The sequence below is a fragment of the Nesoenas mayeri genome, assembly GCF_963082525.1.
Source record: "Nesoenas mayeri genome assembly, chromosome: 2".
Taxonomy (NCBI): domain Eukaryota; kingdom Metazoa; phylum Chordata; class Aves; order Columbiformes; family Columbidae; genus Nesoenas; species Nesoenas mayeri.
In genome coordinates this window covers 29,120,605-29,143,931 of record NC_137543.1, presented here as the reverse complement: position 1 = coordinate 29,143,931, position 23,327 = coordinate 29,120,605, and the positions used below count along the sequence as shown (strand labels likewise).

General features: G+C 37.0%; 1 protein-coding gene across 1 annotated transcript in view; it reads right to left on the bottom strand.

Moving 5' to 3' along the window:
• CNGB3 (cyclic nucleotide gated channel subunit beta 3) overlaps window positions 1-20,831 on the bottom strand; it is a gene marked incomplete at both ends in the record, with an annotated part of 101,374 nt that extends 80,543 nt beyond the window's left edge. Inside the window, one exon of the mRNA XM_080364120.1 lies at window positions 20,762-20,831. Within this exon, the coding sequence (XP_080220246.1) occupies window positions 20,762-20,831 (70 nt within the window). The remainder of the gene's footprint in view (window positions 1-20,761) is intronic.
• Between the last annotated feature and the right edge of the window lie 2,496 nt (window positions 20,832-23,327).

Here is a 23,327-nt window from a genome sequence, read left to right as displayed (position 1 = left end):
ACTCTCCTGAGACGGAATAGGAGTTCAGATGCGAGTGCCACATCATTAAGTCTGTCCTTGTCAAGTCCATTCTATTTATCACTAAGGCCACTGTCACATAAATAAGCTTTACATGGCATTGTATCACATATACCATATATATTGAGGACTATATTTGCAATGACTTGACATCTCCCAGCTATGTCAAGTGATAAAATGCTGCTGATTTTATTATGAATTTCTTGTCTTTTTGATTGAACTTGGATGGTGATATATTTCTTTTCAGTTTCACTTTTTTTTTTTTAATGAGAAGCAATGAAAAAATACGAATTTGGAACAAATATCTTGTAAAATTCTTCCTTATAATGATGCCACAAATTTGGAGAGATGAAGCCTAGGGGTCTTAAGTCTGCAGCTTACCTCTGGGGACATGTAGACCTCCTAGTGTATTTGGGCAGCACAAACCTGTAAGTTCTTGTAGTAGCACAAAGTCAGAATTAAGCTGCAATGAAGCAGTGTATGAGGGAAAGCTGGCTCTAAAAAAATTGGACTTTTCAGTATCTTGCCTTGCAAGAGCTTCTGCACTGAGAAAAACTGTGTTGCAAATAGGGATGAGTGGGAATCCCTCACTGTTGTGACTTCTCTGAATCCATGGGATGGTTGTGTTAGACTGGAAGATGCAACACAGCTGGGGACAGATGGCAAAAGGCTGTGCCTTGTCTCATCAGCTCCATAGCTGCTCTTTTGTGCTCTCAGTGCTGGGGAGAGTGCAGGGTGGCTGCTCTGAGCCCCTGTGCAGTTCCGCACAATTATAAACCTGTTGCTTGGCAGGAGGTGACCCTGAAGGACATGCAGCACATCTGAGGTTTGTTATTGATTGAAATCTTTTGCCGTGTCAATTGGTTTCTGTGGCTGCTGCTCACATCAACTTCAAGAACAGGTATTTTAATACAGGGAGAGTGAAAGCTTCAGCTTTAACTGAGTTTTAGATGGACAAAATACCCCTGGGGCAGCAATTAAGGGTTGCTGCATAATATTTCTAGAATGGCAGCGTGTCCAGTTTGAAGTAATGGTAAAAGCATAGCAGGAATGAATATTATAACTCTTGTTATGATCTCAAGGAAGGGAACTGAATTAGAGCTAGTGGGGAATTTTCCAGTGGAAAGGCTTTTTTTCCGTCAGAACATGTTGCTTCAACAAAACTGAACATTTCCTGGAAAAGCACATGCAGAATCTGACACAAAACACTCTTTAAGTTAAGGAAGCATTTTTTCATTGAGAAAAGAGCAGGAAAGGGACTGACTTTTTAATTTTTATTTTTATAAAAGTTACTCGTGGTTATGTGGATTAGAATTTGTATCTTGATTTATAACCTGTATAAATTGCAAGGAAGATAAACAGTTGAAAGTAGAATCTATGGAGAATTGCTCATCTCATTTTTCTGTCAGTGGGATTTGGGGGCAACTCCAAACTACGTTATACAGAAACTCAAATCTTTACACCTCTACACACCTCTTGTATATTAACCACTCGGCTACTGGTTATTGTAAGGTAGCTGAAGATTTTTTAATGTTTTGCCCAAAAGTCAGAGTTCCTGCTACAATAAAAGAAATATCTAAAACTTCCACAGTACAGTTAAGCCATTTAGTATATATATCTGAACTGAATGACAAAAAGTCTATGTCAGGAATAATTATGTATTTTTTCAAATGGGTTAATCTCCTTGAGTTATGATATAAAATTTTAAGAAAAATACCCTCAACCATAGAACTGAATTGAGTAAGAGAGTGATGATAGTGGTTCCCATGGGAAATGTGTGCCAGTTGACCATCAGACATGTTCATGGACAAGGTGGATAGTATTTTATATAAGGATAGCTGTTTTTCAGTACTCCTTTCTCCACAGGTTTAAATTTTCTTCATGTGTACTATTCTATTTTCTAATGCTGAACTATATATATATATATATATATATATATATATTTTTTTTTTTTTTTCTGAAGGCATCACTCACTGTGAAATTAAGTAATATTCATCCTACATGCAATCATTTAAAGGTAACTGCTCTAGTGCTTTCATCTGTGAGGCTCACTAATTTCTTGGAAAGTTGTTCTTTATTCTGCTTATAACTGGTTTTCTGTTTGCCAGTGTAAGCAGAAAAAAGTCCAAGTCTGAGGAGGAAAAAAGAAAAAAAGGGTATCTCTACCTTTCAGGATATGTCCAAAGACAGTAAATTAATGAATTGCTAAAAGCTTCTTCCAGAGCTCTGTGTTGTCCAAATTTACAATAAATCCCAAGGCACTCTCAGGTCAAATGAATAATAGTGCAAACATAGCATTTCCATTGTTCTGCTTTAATTTAAGAGCAAAGTTCCATGGAGCATTGCATTAAGCTTTTAGAACATCACACAAATTTTTCACAGAACCAGAAGATGAAAGTACTTCCAGGCAACAATAAACAATCTTTTATTGGGATTTACAGGATACACCTGTTCAGGTTTTCTGTGATTTTGCAATTCTTTAAACTACCAATACAAATGTGTAGCAGAACTGCATTGCTTGCAATAACAAAGTAATGTGACTTTTAACCTGACTTTTTAATAAAATCAGACTTGTACAGTCGTGTTACCTGTCTTTAGTTCACTCCAATAATTTTTTTTATGTTGTCCAGTTTTGCCAAATCTGACAAAAACTTAAAAAATATAAAACTCTCACAAAATTAGACAGAGCTGAATTTGTGTTCCTGCTGATGGTACAGGTAGACGTTAGCCTTGAGCTAATCAGAGAGAAACCAGACAGCCAAGAAGTCTGTGAGTAGTCAGCAGTTTGTCCATAGCTCTGAATCAATCAACTGCATAGTGGCTTGTGCTTGGTCGAAGTGGTGAGGCAGGGTGAAGGGATCTGGAGTAGGAAAGGGAAATATAATTTACTGTCCTTGGGAGAGGTGCTGTGGGACACAGTGAGCACCGAGTTTTTCTATTTCTGCTTAGGAAATAAGAAGTGATGGCCACTTTTTTTTTTTTTTCTTTTGTAATAAAACAAATATAGACATGTATCTATTTATGAAATTTTTTTTTTTTTTTTAAGAGTTTCATCCTGTTTTATTTTTGTAATAATGTGGGCTTTGGAGCAAATGCTTTGTCTTCAAAGCTCAAAATCTTACTGTTCCCACTTACAAAATCACATCTACCTTTTGGAAAGAGAAAAGAAAGCCCTGGAAGTTTCATAAGTGCATCTAATATGAGGTATATCCCAGTACAACAGTTCATGTTTCATTTTAATTTATTTTGAATAATTCTCTCTAGTTGCTTTGCAGTTCTCCCTTGATAAACTACGGTAATACCTATTATAACTCTAGAGAATTTCGGCTGAGTGTTCAAGAATGTTATATGTCTGAGACATCAAACCTGAAAAACACAGATTTTATTCAGTGCTAATTTCATTTCCCTTGAAGTAGAGTAAGAAGCAGGAAACAGCAAGAAATTAATAATACTGGGGTAAAGGGTGCACAAAACAGTCTGTGTAAGTCAGTGATTATGATGGGCGAATCTCTTGACTATTTCTTCAGTGATTTTTTTTTTTCTTTTAAAAGAGATGAAATCAAATAGCTTAAGATTCAAACTGACCTACTTTAAGTTTTTAATGATTTTATGTGGATTAAAAGAAAATCATCCTATATAGGTTTAGAGCCCGATACTCTTCCTCATATTAAATTTAAATGAAGACAACCTTATTTGAAAATGGTGGTGTAAAATTTGCTTTGTTGTGAGGGTAATCAGGCCAGTTAATGGCAATACAGAAAAGGTGACAGCAGTTTTACCCACGGAAAGTAGATATATTTACTTTAGTTTCTGCACAATACCTCTCTCAGCACACTTTGCTTCAGAGTACCATCAATAGAGTAAATACATTGGTCACATTCTGAAAATTGTACTTACCTAAGTCACTTATTAGTAGTTTGAGTTTCTAATGCTGAAAACATTTAAAGGTGAGATTTGCAGCTCCGCATACTGAAAACCAAAGGATGGCAGATAGGCATACGAAGTTCCTCACTCACCTTAGTGAAAAAAGAGAATGTTAGACCAGGGAAACTCTAGCCCTGCTCAGATTGGAGATGGCTTTCCCTTGATCTCTCCAGTAACTCTGTATTTGAAAGATGGCTATTACCCTTTTTTAATGTGAGAAGCAGTCTTTCAGCATCAAGGATTTCAGATGTATTTCTTGAATTTGCTTGCATTGTATGAGTAGTGCAATTGCTCTGCTTCCTCATCTGAAAAAACCTGTGCATTTCTAATTTGTCACCATTAAAAAATCAGTTGTCACTAGAGTAGTATTTGATATCACTACAGTTTGGCCCAGATTCTCTTTTCTACCTAAGCTCTAATCAGTGCAGGAGTAGGCTTGGATAAGTAGAAACAGTAGTAACACTTTCATCCTTAAAACTGAATGATGCTGGGTCCTTCCTCAGTGACACGTGGTCCAGCTATAGACACACTAATAAGTCAGAGTCCGGTGCAATGTAGAAATACTCAAACTATGTGAGTAAGTTACTGAAAGCAGTAAAACCAGCACGTTTTGAATTTTCAGCTAGGAAAACTGGAATGCAGGGAACAGACACACAGCTAGAAACTTCTACCCTGGGGGTTTGTCTGGATGTGCATCCATAGGGCACACTGGTCCACCTGGTGTTGCAAAGCTCCGTCTTATCTGGCCTCCACTACATCCTCGTCCATGACAGCAGTATGTTAGTTGCCCATTCAGAACCATACTCATAGTTACCTCTGTGATGTTTACGTGTGATTTCCCAGAAATTATGATGTTTAGCTGTGGTGAGAAAACGTTTACATAGATATTCTTAAAGTGTTATTTTTAGGGAAGTAAGGTGAAATTTTGAACTGAAAAATTTCAACACAAAGATATGTAACAAACCAGAAACAAATTACCTGCCAATTCAAAATGTCATTTACTGATGTAAATAACATTATATATGCAGAAACACCTTATTTACTAACATTTTCAGTCAGAAAATAATAATGGGCTTAAATAAAAGCCAACTTTGAATTGCACGGTCCAAATGTATGCAGGAAATGCTGCCTAATCTGATTGTATAAATTTTAACAGTCTTAATATGTTCATCCTTTACACTGAAAAACAGGGAGAAAGCAGATTTTCTTCAGTGTTTCAGAGTGGCAGTGTGCCCTGGAGAGTCATGAATATGTAGCTTGCGTACCACTGCGTACATACAACTTTGGAAATCTTTTGAAACCCAGTGATTTGCAATCAGTGAAATGCTCTTTACTAGGGAGTGCAATATCATCAGTGTAGCTATGCTACTTTTTTCTCTGCCTAAAATAATTTGTGGTATTCCCATTGACTTGCAGGTGCTGTAACAACAACTTACTTCCTCTAAACTGACACCATTTCTGACCACCAGGCACCATGCTTGAGGAATGCTTCTGTGATGGTCATACACATGCTTTTGTTTTTCTCCTTCTCTGCCTTGTGTGTGTTTGTAGGGAAAAAATTCAGATCTTTTAATGTCAGTACAGTCTAAATTATCATATGGTCTTTTGTATAGCTTAGTGAAGTGAAGGCCTTCAGAAAGATGCAAAAGACATTGCATAAAAAATTGAGATCCTGAAGTTGGTGTGACTTGCAGAAGTACATTCCAGGTCTGATTAGACATAACTGTGTAAAACTATGGCAAGAAATAGTCCAAGAATTGCAACATTGAATGTAAGAAACCCAAACATAGAAGTACATGGACCCCTGTGTTTGTCTATTTCTTGGATCTGCTGTAAGAGATCATTTGAAGTGTAGAAATCAACAGGATATTAGCAGTCATGGAAACTGTAAAATTCTGTACTGTTTTTTTTTCTTGTTTGTTTGTTTCATTTGTTTGTTTTGTTTTGGTTTTTTTTCTGTTTTTAATATAGAGTAGGTACCCAAGAAAACTTAGTCTAATTTACATTGCATGTTCTATTATGCTTTATTTTCCTTCCTCGAAGTGTCAGAGAAAAACCATGGAAAAAAAAATGAAGTATAGAGATGGATGCAAATGCAGGATGGAAAAGCAAAGCTATTAAATTAGCTTTTGAGATGAACTAAAATATTAAATCTTTGGAAAAGATTAACTGTAGTTTCAAGTCACTTGAATTTGGATTATTTTACTTTTGCATATACTTTAAATGAAGCAGAACTGTTAGAAAGCAACATGAAGCATTTCTTTATGAGCATCAGAACTTGTAAACTTTCACCTGTGAATAAATGCAACAAGTTGGAACAGAAGCCCAGGTCCTGCTTCTGTTGAAGTCACTTGCCCAGTCCCAAACTAACTTTCTGATGTGTGTCTGGGATTTGCTCTGTAGAGTAGGCATCCCCTAGCACATCTACGTACTTGAAACACAGCTGCTTCAGCAACAGTAGCATGTACATAAGCTGGAACTGTAGAATAAAGTAAGGGATTTCTTGAAGTCACCTTGTCCAACTCCTACTTAAATCAGGGATCGCCTAGGGCATTTGCTCGGTACCTTATCCAGTCCAGTTTTGAATACATTCGAGGATGAGGATTACTCAGATGGTTAAGTTGTTCCTGTGGCTGATTGCCTTAATTGTGAAGTTCTTTTCTAATATGCATGTCTGTTACTCATCATCATATTGCTGTACGAGAACAGTCTGACTTCATAATTTTGCTGCCCCATTAGGCAGCATCTCCAGATAGATCACCATTAACCTTCTTCTGAAAACCGAGCAAATCTGGTTCTCAGCTTCACTCTGAATGCCATGAGCTTCTGCCCACTGTCCATCTGAGTAACCTCTACTGGGCTGACTTCACTGTGACATCTCTGTGTCCCTCCTTAAGTTTCTGTTAAACACACAGGGCAAGGGATAGTTTTGGTTTCTCTGGTTCATACCTGCAACATCCTTTCACTGAGTATAAGGAGCTGGAGAGAAATTAAGAGAGTATGACACTTGTAGCATCTCTTCCAGCTTGTTTCTGCTGCTTAGTGCAGGAGTTTCACAACAAAAGAAACCGTATATCTGCAACACAGATTTTAATATTATTTTTTTAATAATTTCAAACCAAACTCTTTTAGAACTGAATTGTAATAATGTGTCTGAATGACCTAGGACAAATGAGGTTGCTAGGAAGCCAACTGTTGCTTAGCCAGGGAGTTCAGAGAGAGGAATGAATTTAGAACCAGCTGTGTAAAACCATGGAAATACTTATCCAAGATACACAGTCATAATTCTGTCCTACTCATTCATTTGCAAAAGATGATCACATGTAGTCGTTAAACCACTTAATTTAACCTGAGTTCACAAATACTAAAATGCTATAATCAGAAGTGTAGGTTTTTTATGTGGTGTCAGAATACAAAAACTTAATTTTCTAATCTAAATGAAACTTCCTTGTAATAGAAATAATTACTTTAAATCTCCACATACAGATTCTGTACAATATTTCAGTGGCTTATAGCTAGAGGTAAATGCAGCCCTGTTGTGAATACTGAACTTTGCCTCCAATGACACTCCCAAAGTCAAGAGCCACATAACACAGTCCATCAGGAATCTCTTCATACACTTTTGGCAAAGACAGCCTAGTTGTCTCAACCTCCTCAGGGATAAAATTCAACTTCTTTTGTCTTAGTTTCCCTCTTTTCTCCCTTACCACACGCAAAGTGCTTCAGAAAGCAAGAACTCCAATTTAATTTGTAAAGTTCCTGTTTCATTAGACTGATGCTCTTTATCAGAGAGAAGAGAAATAGTGTTATAGGGCCACATTTTATAAATCAGACTTACAGATGGCTCTTGTGTTATACCTCACATCACCAACATAAACTAATGACCTTTATTTTACCATATATTTTGTGGGCTGCATGAAAACTTTGCAGTGATTGAAATTAATATTAAACATTAACTGATTAAACATTTTCTCCTTTCTCCCTATATTTTTTTGCAAAAGTTCAATGTACATATTAACAAAATTCTCCTGGAAATCCAGAAAGGTAAAAAGCAGAGCCTGCATACAGAGAGATATGCAATCAAATACAGAATACTAATTAAACAAAAGATCCTATTGTTTCATAAATTGCCCTATTAATGCATTTGAAAATCCATTCTTTTCTTCTCTCCTCTCTGGCAGTCTCACGTCTCTTCAAATTGTTAATGTTAGAGGAGATATGAAAGTTATAATCTAAGGGTAATTAAAGTCAAGTTTTAAAGTTCCGAACCACTGAAACCGAAGGATAATTCAGAGTCTATTGTGAGACTGAGCAGTTAAAATTAATATCTCTGATTTTTAAATCAGCTTGATGATACAGCTAAGTAGATCCTGGTAAATGTTTCAGAAGTTCTGGATGCAAAAAACCACTTAAGTACTGTGATGCACATGTCATCAAAATCTCAGCCTGGAGGCTGGATCCAACAATGAAAATCTCAACCCTGAGTTAAGTCAGGACCTGACCTGAGATTCACAAACACATGCCAAGTGCCAGGTGCCTAAATAGGCCAACAGACTGTGCTACATCTTAAAAGCTTGCTGAAATTCTGCCTTACCTGAGTTTAGGTACTGAGGATATGCATTTGTGTAGGACTGGCTGGATCGTCCCTGTCTCCCTTAAATGCAAATCACAGTGTTATTATTCAGGGCATGCAACGGATTTGTGGTCATCAAACAAAGTAGTCAGTTTAAGGTCTACGGACTCCTTGGTACTGTGTGTTCTAGACACACTTACTGTGTTACAGGAGAGCACTGGTTCAGACAGTGTGGAGGGCAGTGATGGTGTTTTTCCTTTTTGCTAAGTCTGAACCATTATGCAGTTGGAAACACAAGATTCAAGGGACAGTAAAAGATGAACATGAGAGAACATGCCTCTGCATTAATGTTAGGGCACATAGGGGGGAAAGGGCTGGTGCTGGTCCTCAGTCCTTGCTCCTAGGGGTATTTTAGGCATTTTAAATCAAGCAGTTACTGAACAAAGCCCCAGATACTCATAAGTACAGAGTCTGGTACCCGTATCATTCTGTTTTTGGAGGAGTGCCCTAGCCTTACTTGTCTGGTGATTAGGATACTCTTATGGAGTATCCTTATATGAGCTTAGTTTCTTTTTGATATCTGGGAAGCCCAGGTCCCTAGAGGAAAGCTCTGGGCTGGAGTATAAGGCTGGCAGGACTCCTTTTTCTTCAGATCATATATTTAATGGGAGCAACTGAAACTGCTTTGTATGAACTTCTGCACTGGTGGTGTGTTCTTAACATTTCTATGGGGTTGGGATGCTGAGCTTGTGGATCCCCAACAGGCCTGCCTGTGAAACAGGGAGCACAATTGTCAGCACAGATGGGAAACCAAGAGTTCCGACCATATGCAACAGCAAAACTTAAGGTATGCAGATGCTTCTCAAGGTCTGATATTAGTAGTATGCATTTTTGGCTTAGATGCTTTTGTACGAGCTAATTTTCACCCAGTGCCTTATTTTTTTTTTTTTTTGTTTTGTTTTAAATTTAAATTACAAACAATGCAGGTACTTGTTTTCACCTGGAAGAATGTGAAAAATAATGTGAGGAATATTATTTTCCAATTATAAAAGACTATTATGGAACTAAATGACACAGACTGAGGTGGAATGCTATGAGATTTAAGGTGGTATGTTAGCATTGGATTAGATAAGTGTATTAAACTCGTGTCTGCTCACACCTTGTTCCTTTGTCTCAGTAGGGGTAACAGCGAAAACAGAAACATTAGCAAATCAACAATGCTCCCAGAACTCTTTTATTTTGAAGAAAGAATATTTAAGTGTCGTCTTGGCCGATTCTAGCTATGACAGACAACCAAATGCCATTTCTCTCCTCTTAATACAAAAACAGGAGAGCTAAGAAGCAGGAAATGATAACCAAGAGCATTTGGTTGTTCAGAGAGTTTCTAAAACCAGACTGAAAATTGAGATAGCTTCCCAGATGTCATGGTGTTGCACTCACTTTCTCTTCCATTCTGACAATTTTGGTTGGTTTCAGCAAGACCTGGAAACTGGCACCAACTATGTTGGTGAAACAGTGTTATACTCTGACCATGTAAATAAAATAATCTCAAATTAAAGGCAAATGAGAAGAACATAGTGAACAACAGAGTGATTCATGTAAATTATAACCTATATTTCCAGGCACAGTGGTTTGTAATCATTTTTGTAACATGCTGTATTCTGGATATATACTTAGTTTACAAAGTCAACCACATATGTAGGTTTTTGTTTGTGTTTTTGCTAATCTACTAATCGGTGTTTCCTTCACATGAGGAGTTATTGCAAGGAATAATTTAATTTTGGTGTTCATTTATTCATTTATTTGTACGAGTTTTTATATGCGCAGGTCTTCTGGGTGATGATGAAGAAATTTATTCAATCCCTGTGGAGTATTGAAACATCCTATGTTTCTTCTATCTACAAAAAGTAATCTACAGAAACATAGTGTTTTCAGTTGTTCAGGTTATTGACTGTCATCTCATCTACTCCTGACCACTATTGCTTCTTCACATTCTTCTTTCTTTCACCTCATTAATATCCCATGCATATTATTGATATTTATTTGTCCTGCCCTGTCTTAGACTATGAGCCTTTCACAATGAGAAACATGACATTTCTATCTGTTCACAGTGCATATTTAGATTGTTTGCTTGTTTAAATATTTTACTGTCACTTAGGAAGATCACAAAGAGATTTTGTTTCTCTTCTCTCCCCTCTTTTATCTCATTCTGGTTAATGTTTCAATACCTGCCTCTCATTGTTCACCAATGACTGTAATTCCTTCTCTTCTCATGAAACAGAGTAGGAAACTGGTCTACTAATGCTGGAGAAGGTGGAGAAGATTTGTAGAAATCAAAATGTAAAATAGTAATCATTAAAATGTACTGCATTGCATCATGTCATTTCAGTTTACAGTAGCCTGGACTGTTTGAATAAGACAAAAGGAGCTGAAATGGTGAAAATGAATGGTTCCATCTTGCCTGCAGTGAAAATATGGTGTCAGTCAAATTACTGTCTTCCTCATCAGCATGATTAATTAACTTTTATACTCTCAGAATACAATATTTTATTCAAAATAAAGATTGAGAGAAATGAAGTTAACCCTTCTTTGGGTTTGTTTACACAGGAATATTCAGAAATATTAAATAAAGCTGATGGAGACCGTGAAGTCAATGTCAGTGTTCTAAGAATTATTCTGTAGTTAATTAAAACCATTTTACTTTTCAGTCTCTTCAAAGAAGGAGTTTGCACAGGGATTTAATGTACATTGAAGATGAGCACCAAATTTACCCCCTCAATGTGTTTGCCATACTCTTTAAAATATTGAAATTACGGTCTGAAAAATATAAGTGAGTGAGTACTAATAGCAGAATATCTAATGCAAAGCTTTGTATTGTGTGATTAGGATATTTTTGATGTAGAGAGATATTTTTTGATGTAGAATTAAGCAGAAAATTCTTGTGAGGCTCAGACCTCAGTGGTGTCGTAAAGGAATACAAATGAATTTGTCCCTAAGCCTCAACTTGCAAGGAGTAGCATGATGGTCATAGCATTTATCTATGGCAGCATGTATTCATTAATAGACATTTTCCAGTATTTAAGAAGGTTCATATGAGACCGTACCAAAAGGCAGTTTAATCCAATATCCTGCAATTGAGAATAATCAAAAGGGGATGTCTAGGGAAAGTTGCATGGAGAGTGGAACCAGAAACAAGAAGTATCTTGCCTTTCCCTTGATGTTCTCTCAGACTCCAGACTTTTTTAGATCAAGCCAATCATTCCTGTGTGATTACGGACCATCAGTGGTTTTTCTTTCATTAATCCCTCTGGTCTTTCACTGAAAATATTTAACTTGTGTAAATGTTTAAAAGGATGCTGTCCTTCATTTAGATTCTATAGTTAAACACAAAACAAACAGTGCAAGATATGGAGGTAGACATTTCCATATACATAGGAAAAGCAGAAATATATAGATTCAATATAGAATCATAGAATCATTCCAGTTGGAATAGACACTCAAGATCAGCAAGTCCAACCATAACGTATCTCTATCACTAAACATGTCTCTAAGAACCTTGTCTATGCTAATTTTGAACACTTCCAGGGATGGTGACTCCACCACTCCCCTGGGCAGCCTATTCCAATGCCTGACAACTCTCCTTATGAAGAAATTTTTCCTAATACCCAATCTGAACCTTCCCTGGTGCAACTTGAGGCCATTTCCTCTTGTCCTATCACTTGCTACTTGGGAGAAGAGACCAACACCCCCCATGCTACAACAGATCTCTCTTTTTTTTTTTTCCTTTGATTTTAAATTATTTTCCTGCAAAATCTGGAGTACACAGTTCTTTGGATGTATTGAAATCTGCGGAAATCATATACCAAGGAACACTTTTGTTTTTTATAGCATATTGTAGAATTTGGAAAGACTTGGTAATGGTTCCATTGTTCAGGGTGTCTTGACATTAGTAGTACAACAAATTCCAAACCAGATATTATTTAAAGATGTAATAGCTTTATATTTATGATTTTTACTTTCAACCAGTTTGAATCAGAAAATGTCTACCATATGGCAGAGAAGGAATATGAAATCGTATGCATCTGGCACTGGGACTGTGTTCCTGGGAAAAAAGAGTTTGCTATTTTTATAGTGGCCAGCAGGTGTCAATACCTCAAAGTGAAGAAGCTACCCAGCAGCCAGACACAGAAAAAGTGAGGCTGGTAGAGAGAGTGTATGTATTTTGGATATCTCACTTTGAAAGCTGACTTTGTGAAGTTCTTCTGTGCTTCACTGCCATCAGGAAGGAAACCATCTTCTGAAGGGAAAGGGAAATTAAGCAACTCTTCCATCCAGAAAGGAGGTATCCTAGCAATAGTATTTTAATTCCCTGTCCCCACAATCCCAAAGCTGTGGTCTCAGGCTTCATCCTTCAGGCCTCTGTGCTCTGGCCGAATCCACCCAAACACTGCAAAAGTGACTAAGAGTGGGATACACGGCTGTTTTCATCAGTTCAAGGGACCTTACTGTTGAAGAGCTGTTGCACCCTACCTATTATTCTTCCAAAGGTCTCCCAAATGTGTATTGTAATACACATTAAAGGATTCTTTTCTATTTAAGATCATAATATCTGTCAGCTTCTAAAGTGAAAAACAGTAAGTGAAATCTGTCTTTGACACATATTTCAGCATTTATATGATTGTAAGTAATGTCTTTTTGGACCCATTTTAGACTTTCATGACATACAATCTTGTAATGTTTAGTGCAGTTACATGACACACCCTCCATAGATTAGGCTTTGGAACTTTTTCAGTTAATAATAGAAATATCCATATTTCCATATAATAATAGATTAAGCACTATGGGTACAGACTATATATGTCTTAGGAAAGATCTCTGATTCCTTGAGATATTTCAGACTTTTTTCCTGATTTTCACAGAGACAGTGCCTACAGGTTGTATCCCACTGTTTTAAACACTGCTTAATGATAATAAGGAAATATTCGTAACCTTGTCAAGCTTTCACTGTTTCAATTTGATTTTGTTTGTTTATTTGTTTTTAAACTTTTACATAGCTTCTCAAGGTAGGATATTTTACTTTGGAGCAGTTTTTTTTCGATGTCTGATAACAAGCAGAGACTTCTTAAAAGCTGACATAATTCAGGCAAATCAGTTTATCATATTACTCTCACAGTCCTCGTCACTGTCTGACACTCATGATGAAATCCTGGCTGAAACTGGATGTTTTAAGCAATTGAAATTCTGACCTTAACTTCCTACTAGCTGCTATTTTACAGTGAGCTGATAAGAGCTAGGAATTTGCATACTCCATTTTTAATTTATTCAAATGTTGCCAGTCAGCATCACGTTAGATACTATTTCTATCAGAAGGAACTCAAAAAACAACAACCTGAAAGATTAAAAACCTCTGCCTCTTGAAGATAATAATCTTAGTGAATCTTAACAGATTGCTTTAGCAGATGGAGATATGATATTCACTACAGTAAATTACATTAACATGCTCTCAGACAGAGATGTCACAGTTGCCACAGTAATTTACATTAACATGATTTGAGACAGATTTGATTCCCCAAAAAGAATTAGAAATAACATTTTAGCAATTCACTTTGCCTTGTTGCTGCTTCAGATAATTGTCAGTCTGGAGTGGGACCTGCTTTTTACCAGTGGATGAGATGGTGAACAGGAAAGAAACACTGTTTTGCTGGAGCTTTCTATAAAGAATTTGATATACAGGATCCTACATGGTACCATACCAACACCATGTACCAAGACATAAATAAGATAAAGCCTGATTATTGGTACAAAGTAGTGGAAAATAAGTTCCTTTTAATTCAGTGCAACAGATAAATTTGACTCCTGAATCTTCACCTTTGCATGTCTATATAGCCTTCTAGCTCTGCCTCTAAGAGATTTTGTCACTCACTTTAGTAGGTTGATGGAAAGCACTCTGAAAACAAATTTGACCATCTCTACTGTGTGTTAGCATCTTTAGCCAGAGGACTGTGTGGGTGCAACTTAGCTGTTGTTCAGTATTGTGCAGGAGATCTGAGCAACATGTTTCTGATGGTATCTGCTATACTCCTTGAAAGTATGCCTGCATCTCTGTGGACTATTTGAAATGACTAATGGTCCAAGAAGTCCTTAATCTAGTCCTAAAATCAGAACAGAACATACAGAATTGATAAGCAACGGACACATCTAATAAAGATGCATTGGGAGAAAATGAAGCAGCTGTCTGATGCTTTAAAGATGTGCTTTCAAGTTCTGCTTCTCTAATTACTGAATTTTTGAGTAGCACAGCAAGGGACTCCAAAGTTCCTGCTCTGGAGCTTCAAAGAAGTTATGTTCACAGGGTTAGAGGCCAGCCCTGAGAAAATGTCTCAGGGATATTTCAGGAGAGTAGCTTGAGGCTGCGGAGACAGCATTTCAAGTGATTGTCACTGTGATTTGACTCAAAATAGATCTAATCAATGACCAGGAAAGTTTGGGAGACATGTTTCTTCGCATTATGAAACCTTAAAGTCTTGAATCCAAACCTGCTTGGAGCAAATAAAGATACTCACATTTCATTAACTAGGCAATCTCATATCAAATAAAAACTTTTATCACAGAACAGTTTGGGTTGGAGGGGACATTTAAACGTCATCTAGTCCAACACCCCTGCAATGAGCAGTGACATCTTCAGCTAGATCATGTTGCTCAGAGCCCCGTCCAGCCTGATCTTGAATGTTTCCCAGGATGGGGCATCTAACATCTCTCTGGGCAACCTGTTCCAATGAGTCACCCTCCTTATCATAAAAAAAATTTCTTCCTCATGTCTAGCCTGAATCTCCCCTCCTTTAGTTTAAAACCATTACTCCTTGTCCTGTTGCAGCAGGCCCTGCTAGAAGTCTGTCCCTGTCTTATATGCCCCTTTTAAGCACTAAAAGGCCACAGTAAGGTCTCCCTGGAGCCTTCTGTTCTCCAGGGCTAAACAACTCCAATCTGTAAAGCACTTTGACAACTTTTACAGAAAAGCTATTGCTGTACTATGAGGGGTACTGAATGATATAGAAGACTGGCTGGAAAGAGATAGTGTTTTAATGCAGGATTACATGAAAGTCATAATGTCTCTCCAAAATACTGCCTAAAGACTGTGTGTGGTGGCACAGGGTGAGATTTGTCTAGGTTTTTGGGTTTTTTTCTGTCTTTAACCTGGGAATTCATGCTTGAACTCTTAAATTTAGTGATTATAATGCTACACAGTTGTCAATCAAAATATGTCAGGATTAAGATTGCTTTTTAATTATTCAGTGTGTGGTAGAGAATTGTGGCTAATTTTGTCATGATTCAGGTTTGTAACATCTGCAAAGGAGATCACAGTCTGTGGCTTCCGTACCTCAACTGTAAGGAAAGTTTTTAATCAGGTGACATTGCAAGGGGATCCTCCTTCAAGGTGATATGAATTCCACCTTGTAAAAGTGACTGCTGATTCTACCTAGTCCACAGAGCTCCTTTTGATACTAGGCAAGACTTTTAATCCCCAAATGCCTCATGTGTTGTCTCTTGGGGGCTTGACGGAAGACCTTGGGTTCCAGCTTGCAGAAGTTTGTGACCCTCTAATAGCTGCAGACTGAGCAGGCAAGTGCTCTGTGAGGCTGCTAAGAGATGAGTCACACATTTAGTACCTCCAACTAGGCATGCAGATTTGAGGAAATTTGACTGGGATATCTCATTGCTTTCTCTATTTGTAAAATAGGGGTTATCCTCATTTGTCATAAGTCAGGGACAGTTTAAATGTTGCTTGTAAAATACCTGTTAGAAGGGAGAACATCATGGGACAGCTAGAAGAATTTAATCATCCCCTTCAGAGCAGGGTCTAAGGTTAGTGAATTGAAAATTGATAGAAAAGAATTCAGTTATGGCAAAAAAGACATGGCATATATGCTCATTCTATTAATACCGTCCTTTTCGTAATGTATGAAATGGCTGTCCTGAGGACCAAGAGGTCTTATCACCACACACAGTGAAGCCTATCAAGATTTTATGGATAATCTAAATTGTGTAATTTCCTTATTTTTGTGTATTTCAATGCACTTTTCTATTCTTGATTTTTCTTCTGTAAGGAGGTGGAGTGCTCTTTACAAGGAGATTAAGGGACTATTTGCAAGAAATAGAATAGCAGCAGCTGTTTGCCTGCCTAATTTCACATGAATATAGCATGATCATGATATGTTCCCTGTTCAGTACTGTAATTCTGGCTTTCTGCATCATACACAGAGATTTAGTTCAGTTGATCCTGGCATTTGGTCTAGTCATACTTTAGGAATACAGCTGAGTTGCAGTATTGATCTCATGTTGTAAATGAAAGACAGTTACTTATTTTTGGATAATGCCAAAGTCATTCTAGGCATTTTAGCTGTGTAGTCTACTTTCACTGACTGTTGTTTGTTTTTTTTTTTTTTTTTTCCCAATAGGGTTTTGCTGTTTGCTCATGAAGTTCAGGTATTGCTCCTTGCTGTGCTTTCTCAGTTTCAGTCCCAGTTTTCCAAAGGTCTTCTCAGAGTTTGCAGGAGTTTAGAGCAGTCTGGCTCCTGTGGCAATGTGAAAAGCTCCTACACACTACAGTGTGATTGCTGAAGCCAGGCAACCTGTTGCCTGCACTGGAAATTTATACTAATTTAAGACTGGTGCCATAAGTAAATGATTCCACTCCCTCATCTCAAGTCCTCTTCCCATATTATAAGTGTATAATTTATGGAAGATTTATGCAATGACATGTGCCCATAATCTGTTCACTTGAAAGATTGTACCAGTAAAATCTTAAGTAGAGAGGTGGTATCAAAGCTTGTCTGAGAAGAATTGATTGGTGTGCTCACATCTCACCAGAAATGGCTGCAAAGCACATACCATCTGAGAGAAATTTTTAAAACATGCTTTCTGTCTGCTCCCTTCTCCCTCAGTCTGAGTGGGAAACAAAGTGCAATAATTTTCTCCTCAAAAAATATGTTTTGCTTTTAAACAAACAAGAGATCTTCACTCCTCTAGGTCACAAAAAGTCCTGTTTTCCAAACCAATAATACTCTCCAAAGATCTTGCACAGCTTGTAGAAGTCACTACAATTGTGTTCTGTCAAATAATTATTAAAAAAAAAAAAAAAGGTCTTATTGCAAAACTTTAAAGAAAAAAGTACAAAGGAGGATAGAGATTGAGTTAAAAAAGTATTATATGGAGAGAAGCATGTTGGCAATTATCTTAAAGAATTCCATTATAGTACATATATTTTTTGCATGTAAAAAAAAATAAGGCAATACAATAAATCTGGACAGTAATGTTGCTGTATTGCAGTCAATAAAAGAGAAATACAGAGAAAAATGATACTTGTCTATTGAAACCAAGAGTGGATTTTGAACAATTACTATAAATAGTAAAAAGTACTGTTTTAGTAGTCTAAGATGTCTTTACTAAACTATCATATCTAACACTTATTCCTCTTGAAGCTATCTCAAAGCAAGTGTTCCTAATCCATACCTGGGGAAATGCTGTCTACAGTCCTGTAATGTTGCTCCCAGTCAGAGGGAACTAAGGATTAAAACTGAGCTCAGTGGGACGGACACAATACAGGGCTGCTTTCAAAATGCTGCATTCATGGAATTATTACTCCAGGACCAGTGACATCTGGGAAATGCTATTCTGCAAATCGCAGTTACTCTAAAAAAACCCCAAACTTTTCAACAGAACTCAAACTGTAGCCAGTGAAAGGTCTTGGACACTTTTGAAAATGTTACTCCACATTCCTGAATATAGTGTGATAAATACACTACTTAAAATTGCAAAACATGCTTTTCCGTTTGAATATATTAAACAGATTCATTTTTATTACACTGAGAAAATAACCTCAATCTTCTTATTTTCATGCTTTGTGGAAGCAGAAGTGTTGAGCTGAGTTTATTTTTATAAATGTTCTGCACTTGCAGGTGAAGTCTGACAGAATGTCACAACTTACTTTCCATCTAATTTCTAGTAATTGCCAGTCTACACCCTCTCCTGAATTAACAGCCTGGAGACATTCAGATTTCACATTCTGACTCTGTTGCACTCAGATTCCAGTCTCTTTTCTTTTCTTTTCTTTTTTTTTTTTTTTCCTTTAAAACTTTACTGTTGTGACAGGCAAACTGTATTTTTAAATTACTTTTTAAAAAATTAAACTCTAGATACCTGCTGTGAAATCTTCTTTCCTGACACAAATAACAGCCCCCAATGCTGTCATTGCTGATGATTTTCCTTACCTTGATACACAAGTTTATATTCAGTCTACGGGGTAAACCAATTAAACAACAGAGACCTGTACAGATTTTCATGAGTCTCTTTTTAATTCAGTTCTTTCAGCTCCACTCTGCAAATCTTCTGCAGTGTGGCAGCACTGCAGTTATTCAAAATATCCCTTAGTGTCATATGTCCTGGATACTCTGTTTAGGAGACATGAGGAGAGCAGATAGAGTTCAAGTTAGATTACATCAGCACAGTGGACACAAGTAAATAATGATCGTGTTAAGCAAAGGTATGTATATTTCTGCTATTGCTACAGTTATTAGCAAAACTCTTGCTGGTTTAAGATTGGGAACCAGCTAGGCCTACAGTTAGGAATAATTGTTGTTGAGCTTTTGTGCAATGCCTTATGAATTCTTGCTGGGTTTATAATAAATTGAAAGTGCACTGGGAATAGTACATGGCCATGCAATTTGCTTGATCCTTCTCAACATCTGTGTATTTTTTTGAACTGGAATGCTGGGATCTGGATTGAACTGACAAAAATAAGGTAAAAAGATGTTGTCTGAGTACAGTGGAGTTAGATTTGTTCTCCTCAGTTCTCCTTGTTTTCCTTTGTTCCATCGGAAAACTCAGTGATTGCTGTGGGGAAACTACAGGGACACACCACAATCTTATCGAGCACATGAAAGAGGGAGATCTTAGTTCAGATCTTTCTACTCCTCTTTTACTCCTCTTGTCATTGCCAGGACCCTGGTTTATGTTTTATCCTGTGTATTAAAAGTAGTGAGTGACAGTACCTATGCTATTAAGTTTGAGGACAGATTCATGATACTGAAGACTTTAAGGTCTTGTTTTCCCCCACTCTCTGCTTTTGACAGTGATGACAATGGGGGATTGCTCTGTGGTGATGTAAAACTTAGCACAGAAGCCTGTGGTCTCCAGAGACTTGACTTTCAGCCCAAGGCTTTATATAGCTTTTTTCACCTGGAGATGTTATGCTGGTGTAACTGATTGGTTGGAAGAAACAGCCAAACTAAAATCTTCAGACCTGTAAAAAGTGTTACAGACTGTGGAGTTGAGAAGCCTGTAGACCAAAAATAGTATGAGCAGAAACAGCTGAAGAAAGGAAGAAATCTGGTTTATTACTAGGTTTAGTGTTTCTTTTCACAAGCCCTTAATTCACCGATGTGCCTTTTGATAGTCTGGCTTCAAATATGCGGAATTTGAGGCAATGTTACTGGGAGCCTGAGGTGGTACTGGGGGTAAGGCAAAAAAATAGAGATGATAAATTCTACCATTGGAGACACTTCTTCTGAGTGACAGTACTTTGTGCATAAGAATCACCTCTTACAGCTTTGGCAATTAAAGCCTAGACTTTTAAATCTCAGATTACTATATTAGCCTCCTTCTGTTGGAAAAAGAAATAAATAAGGGTCTTTACAGATCAGTTTAACTAAAACAGGTCAGATGACTTACTTTCAATGCATGCCAGCCTAAACGTATGAAGTTAGCTGATATGAATGTCATGCTCAGTTTCATTTAATATATGAACCTTCATCTCCCTCAAAAGTAAATTAATGTATGAAGTCATTAAGCCTTCTCTTTTTAACCCCTAATATCTTCAAAAGTTCAAAAATGTTGGTTGTCCTCTACTTTGAAACCTTGTTCTGTTTTAGAGGACACAATATCCTTTAAAAAGGAAAATATAGTTATACTTTGAAGGATTGTTCTTTGTCTAAGGACAGTTCTGAGGTCTCAGGCAACCATTTAAACTGGCCACCTATATGAATGCTTTGCATACCATCTCCAATTTCAGAGGGAAATGAGATGAGAAATCTGAGAATGGATGAGAAATCTAAGGAAGAACAGTTCTTATGGTTAAAGATACTCTTCCATTTTGCAAGATACTTCTGAAGATCTTAGAAAAACAAGATGCCATTCTCCAGCACCCTAGTAATCCTCATGGGATGAGCTTAGTGTTTCCGAGATACTTACACTGCGGTGGGACGTTCCAGAGCTTTTGGTCAAACAGGAGCTCATCTTCTCTCTGCTGCTGATTCAACATGTGGTCTCTAATGCATCATTGAAATTATTGTCTTTCTGCATTATATATAAAAAAAAACGCTTGTGCTCTACAACATATTAGAAGAGGAAGCTTCTGGGCTCTGGTATGCACGTGATAAAGTACCAACAGTATAGAGTCCAAAACTCAAAATAGCAATTAATGAACCAGAAACACTTTGGAGGTTATGTAATAACCTGGATGTCTGCGTATTCATTTTAAAAAAGCATTTTGTGTATAATAGATATTTGTTAAATGTTAGACAGATCATTTAGGTATTTCTGCATTTATGTTATCTTACCTGATGTTAGATGTAGAATGGACATGAACAAACTTGAGTTTGCAGGGGTGGGGAGGTTCTGAAATTGCCTCTTATGACACCATTGGGACAAAGAGACCAACTGCTTTGCAGATGATGTTAAATATGCTAATGAAAGAGTAATAGGTGGCTGTGTTGATAGGGGACTGGACTCCATTATGAAGGATTTTCAACCAGGAGGCCTAGATTTATGATCCAGAAAGACTATACAAAAGGGAATACAGTCTCTACAGTAATGTGGTTTTTATGCTATTATACCATGATTTAAAATGTTATCATGCTGATCTTGTTTAAAATCTCACATGCAGGCATTTCATAGATGTATAAATCTTCAGGGTATAGCATAGTAGAGAATGTAAACCTCCGATCCCAATTACTGGTGTAATCCTATTGAATTTATTACAGCGTTCTACTGTCTTTGCCAGGTGAACACTTTATAAGTGAATTATCCTGGTTACTGTCTTGGTTAAATCTCTGTACAACTCAGCAGCACTTCCTTCTTCAGCCACAGACAGAGATGAAGTTCACTCTTCAGTAGATATAATTCAATTCTGGTATAAGTGAGGGGCTGTAAAAGCAATTGAGTTCAAGCTGTAACTTCTATTACAGAACCTGGGCTTTGGATATGATCTCATATCCAAGACCTTGTCATAGAGAGTCTCACCAGGAGGGCTCTGTGTTTCTGACAGATTTTAAATTAGACTGCTTTTTGCCTTGCTATCTTGACTGGCTTCTGATATTTTTCTTAGAGTAAGGGCAGTTCTTGCAGAGTACATCATTTATATAAAGCTTCTTCTAGTGTGAAAAGCTTGTAACGACATATGGAATAACAAAAAAAGGCAGATCCTGCCTTAGTCAATACACTTCCATCATTCAATCTTCTATTTTGAAAAAACCTCTTATCACAGCATTTGAAAAGCACTGTATGAAACCAGACTAATGTTCAAAAATGTGTTGTGTGTTCTGCTATTTCATATTGAAAACCAATTGTGAATGGTGCTTTTGAACTATTTGTTTGTGGAAATGTTTTTGTTGCATTTCTACATAAAATAACCTAACACCCTCATTGTTATTTCATTCTTCCTGATGGAAACTAATAGGTGAACAGAAAATGCTTGATGACATAAAAACATCCAAGTGCACAAACCCACTGAATAAAGATAATTGTAGAAGACCCCCTTTATATTTCTTTTTTGGCTGATGACAACACAGGCTGAATTTTACATGGGGCCTTATATAAGGCAGTGAAGTGCATTAGCCCATAACAGTAGACGATCTATCCCACATGCTCTTTGTTGGGAATTTGAATTCTCTTTGTGCCCAGATTTTCAAGGAAATTTGCCTCTATACAAGGGGTAGCCAAAGCTAGTGACCTTTGGTACCCAGGCATCTCCTTTTTAAATTTTGTTGTGTTGGAGAAAAATACATTTGCTTCAGAACTAGCTTTCAAATTCCATCTTGGAAATATGGGAATGAACTGCCCATCGGATATATGACCTGAATGTGGAAAATCTAACAAAGGCTTGCTTCCTTGCATTTCAAAACTAATGCTTCCCTGCTCAGTGTCAGTCTCTTAGAGATATTTTTATCTTCAAGACTCTCTGCAGGTCATAAAGGAGATATTATAAAGCTGAAAAGAGCGAGGAGGGTTCCTGCTATAAAAGTGCCACCACCAGAGTTCTTCACCAGCTGACTAGTATGGAATAACATCACCCTGTAACTGCAGTCTGACCCTGATTTATATGAGTATAACTCGCATAAGCTCAGCTCTAGTGTGAATTTCCAAGATTGTAAGAGTGCCATGATTGGTTAATAACATTTCATAGACATGCTGTGCAATGAATGATATGTAGTTTCTTATGGTGATTCACTGCTAGAGAACTTAATTTCTCTACCTTTTTTTCCCCTCGTGTTTCTATTATTTTTTTCCATGTTATTACTTTATACTCTGAATTAAAAAACACAATAGTGTAATAGCAAGGAAGAGTAGTTTCATTATCAGTTTGAACACACTTAGGCAAGGTCTGGCCATGCCATAAAAAATAATAGATTACAACATATATTTATTTAAGGTAATGTGTGCTGTGTGCTTGCCATGAGAAGTTTCCCAAAGAAAAAAAAAATCCGGTTCTTGAATTCGAACAGCATAACAAAGATGTAAAGTATTCAAAATGAATAAT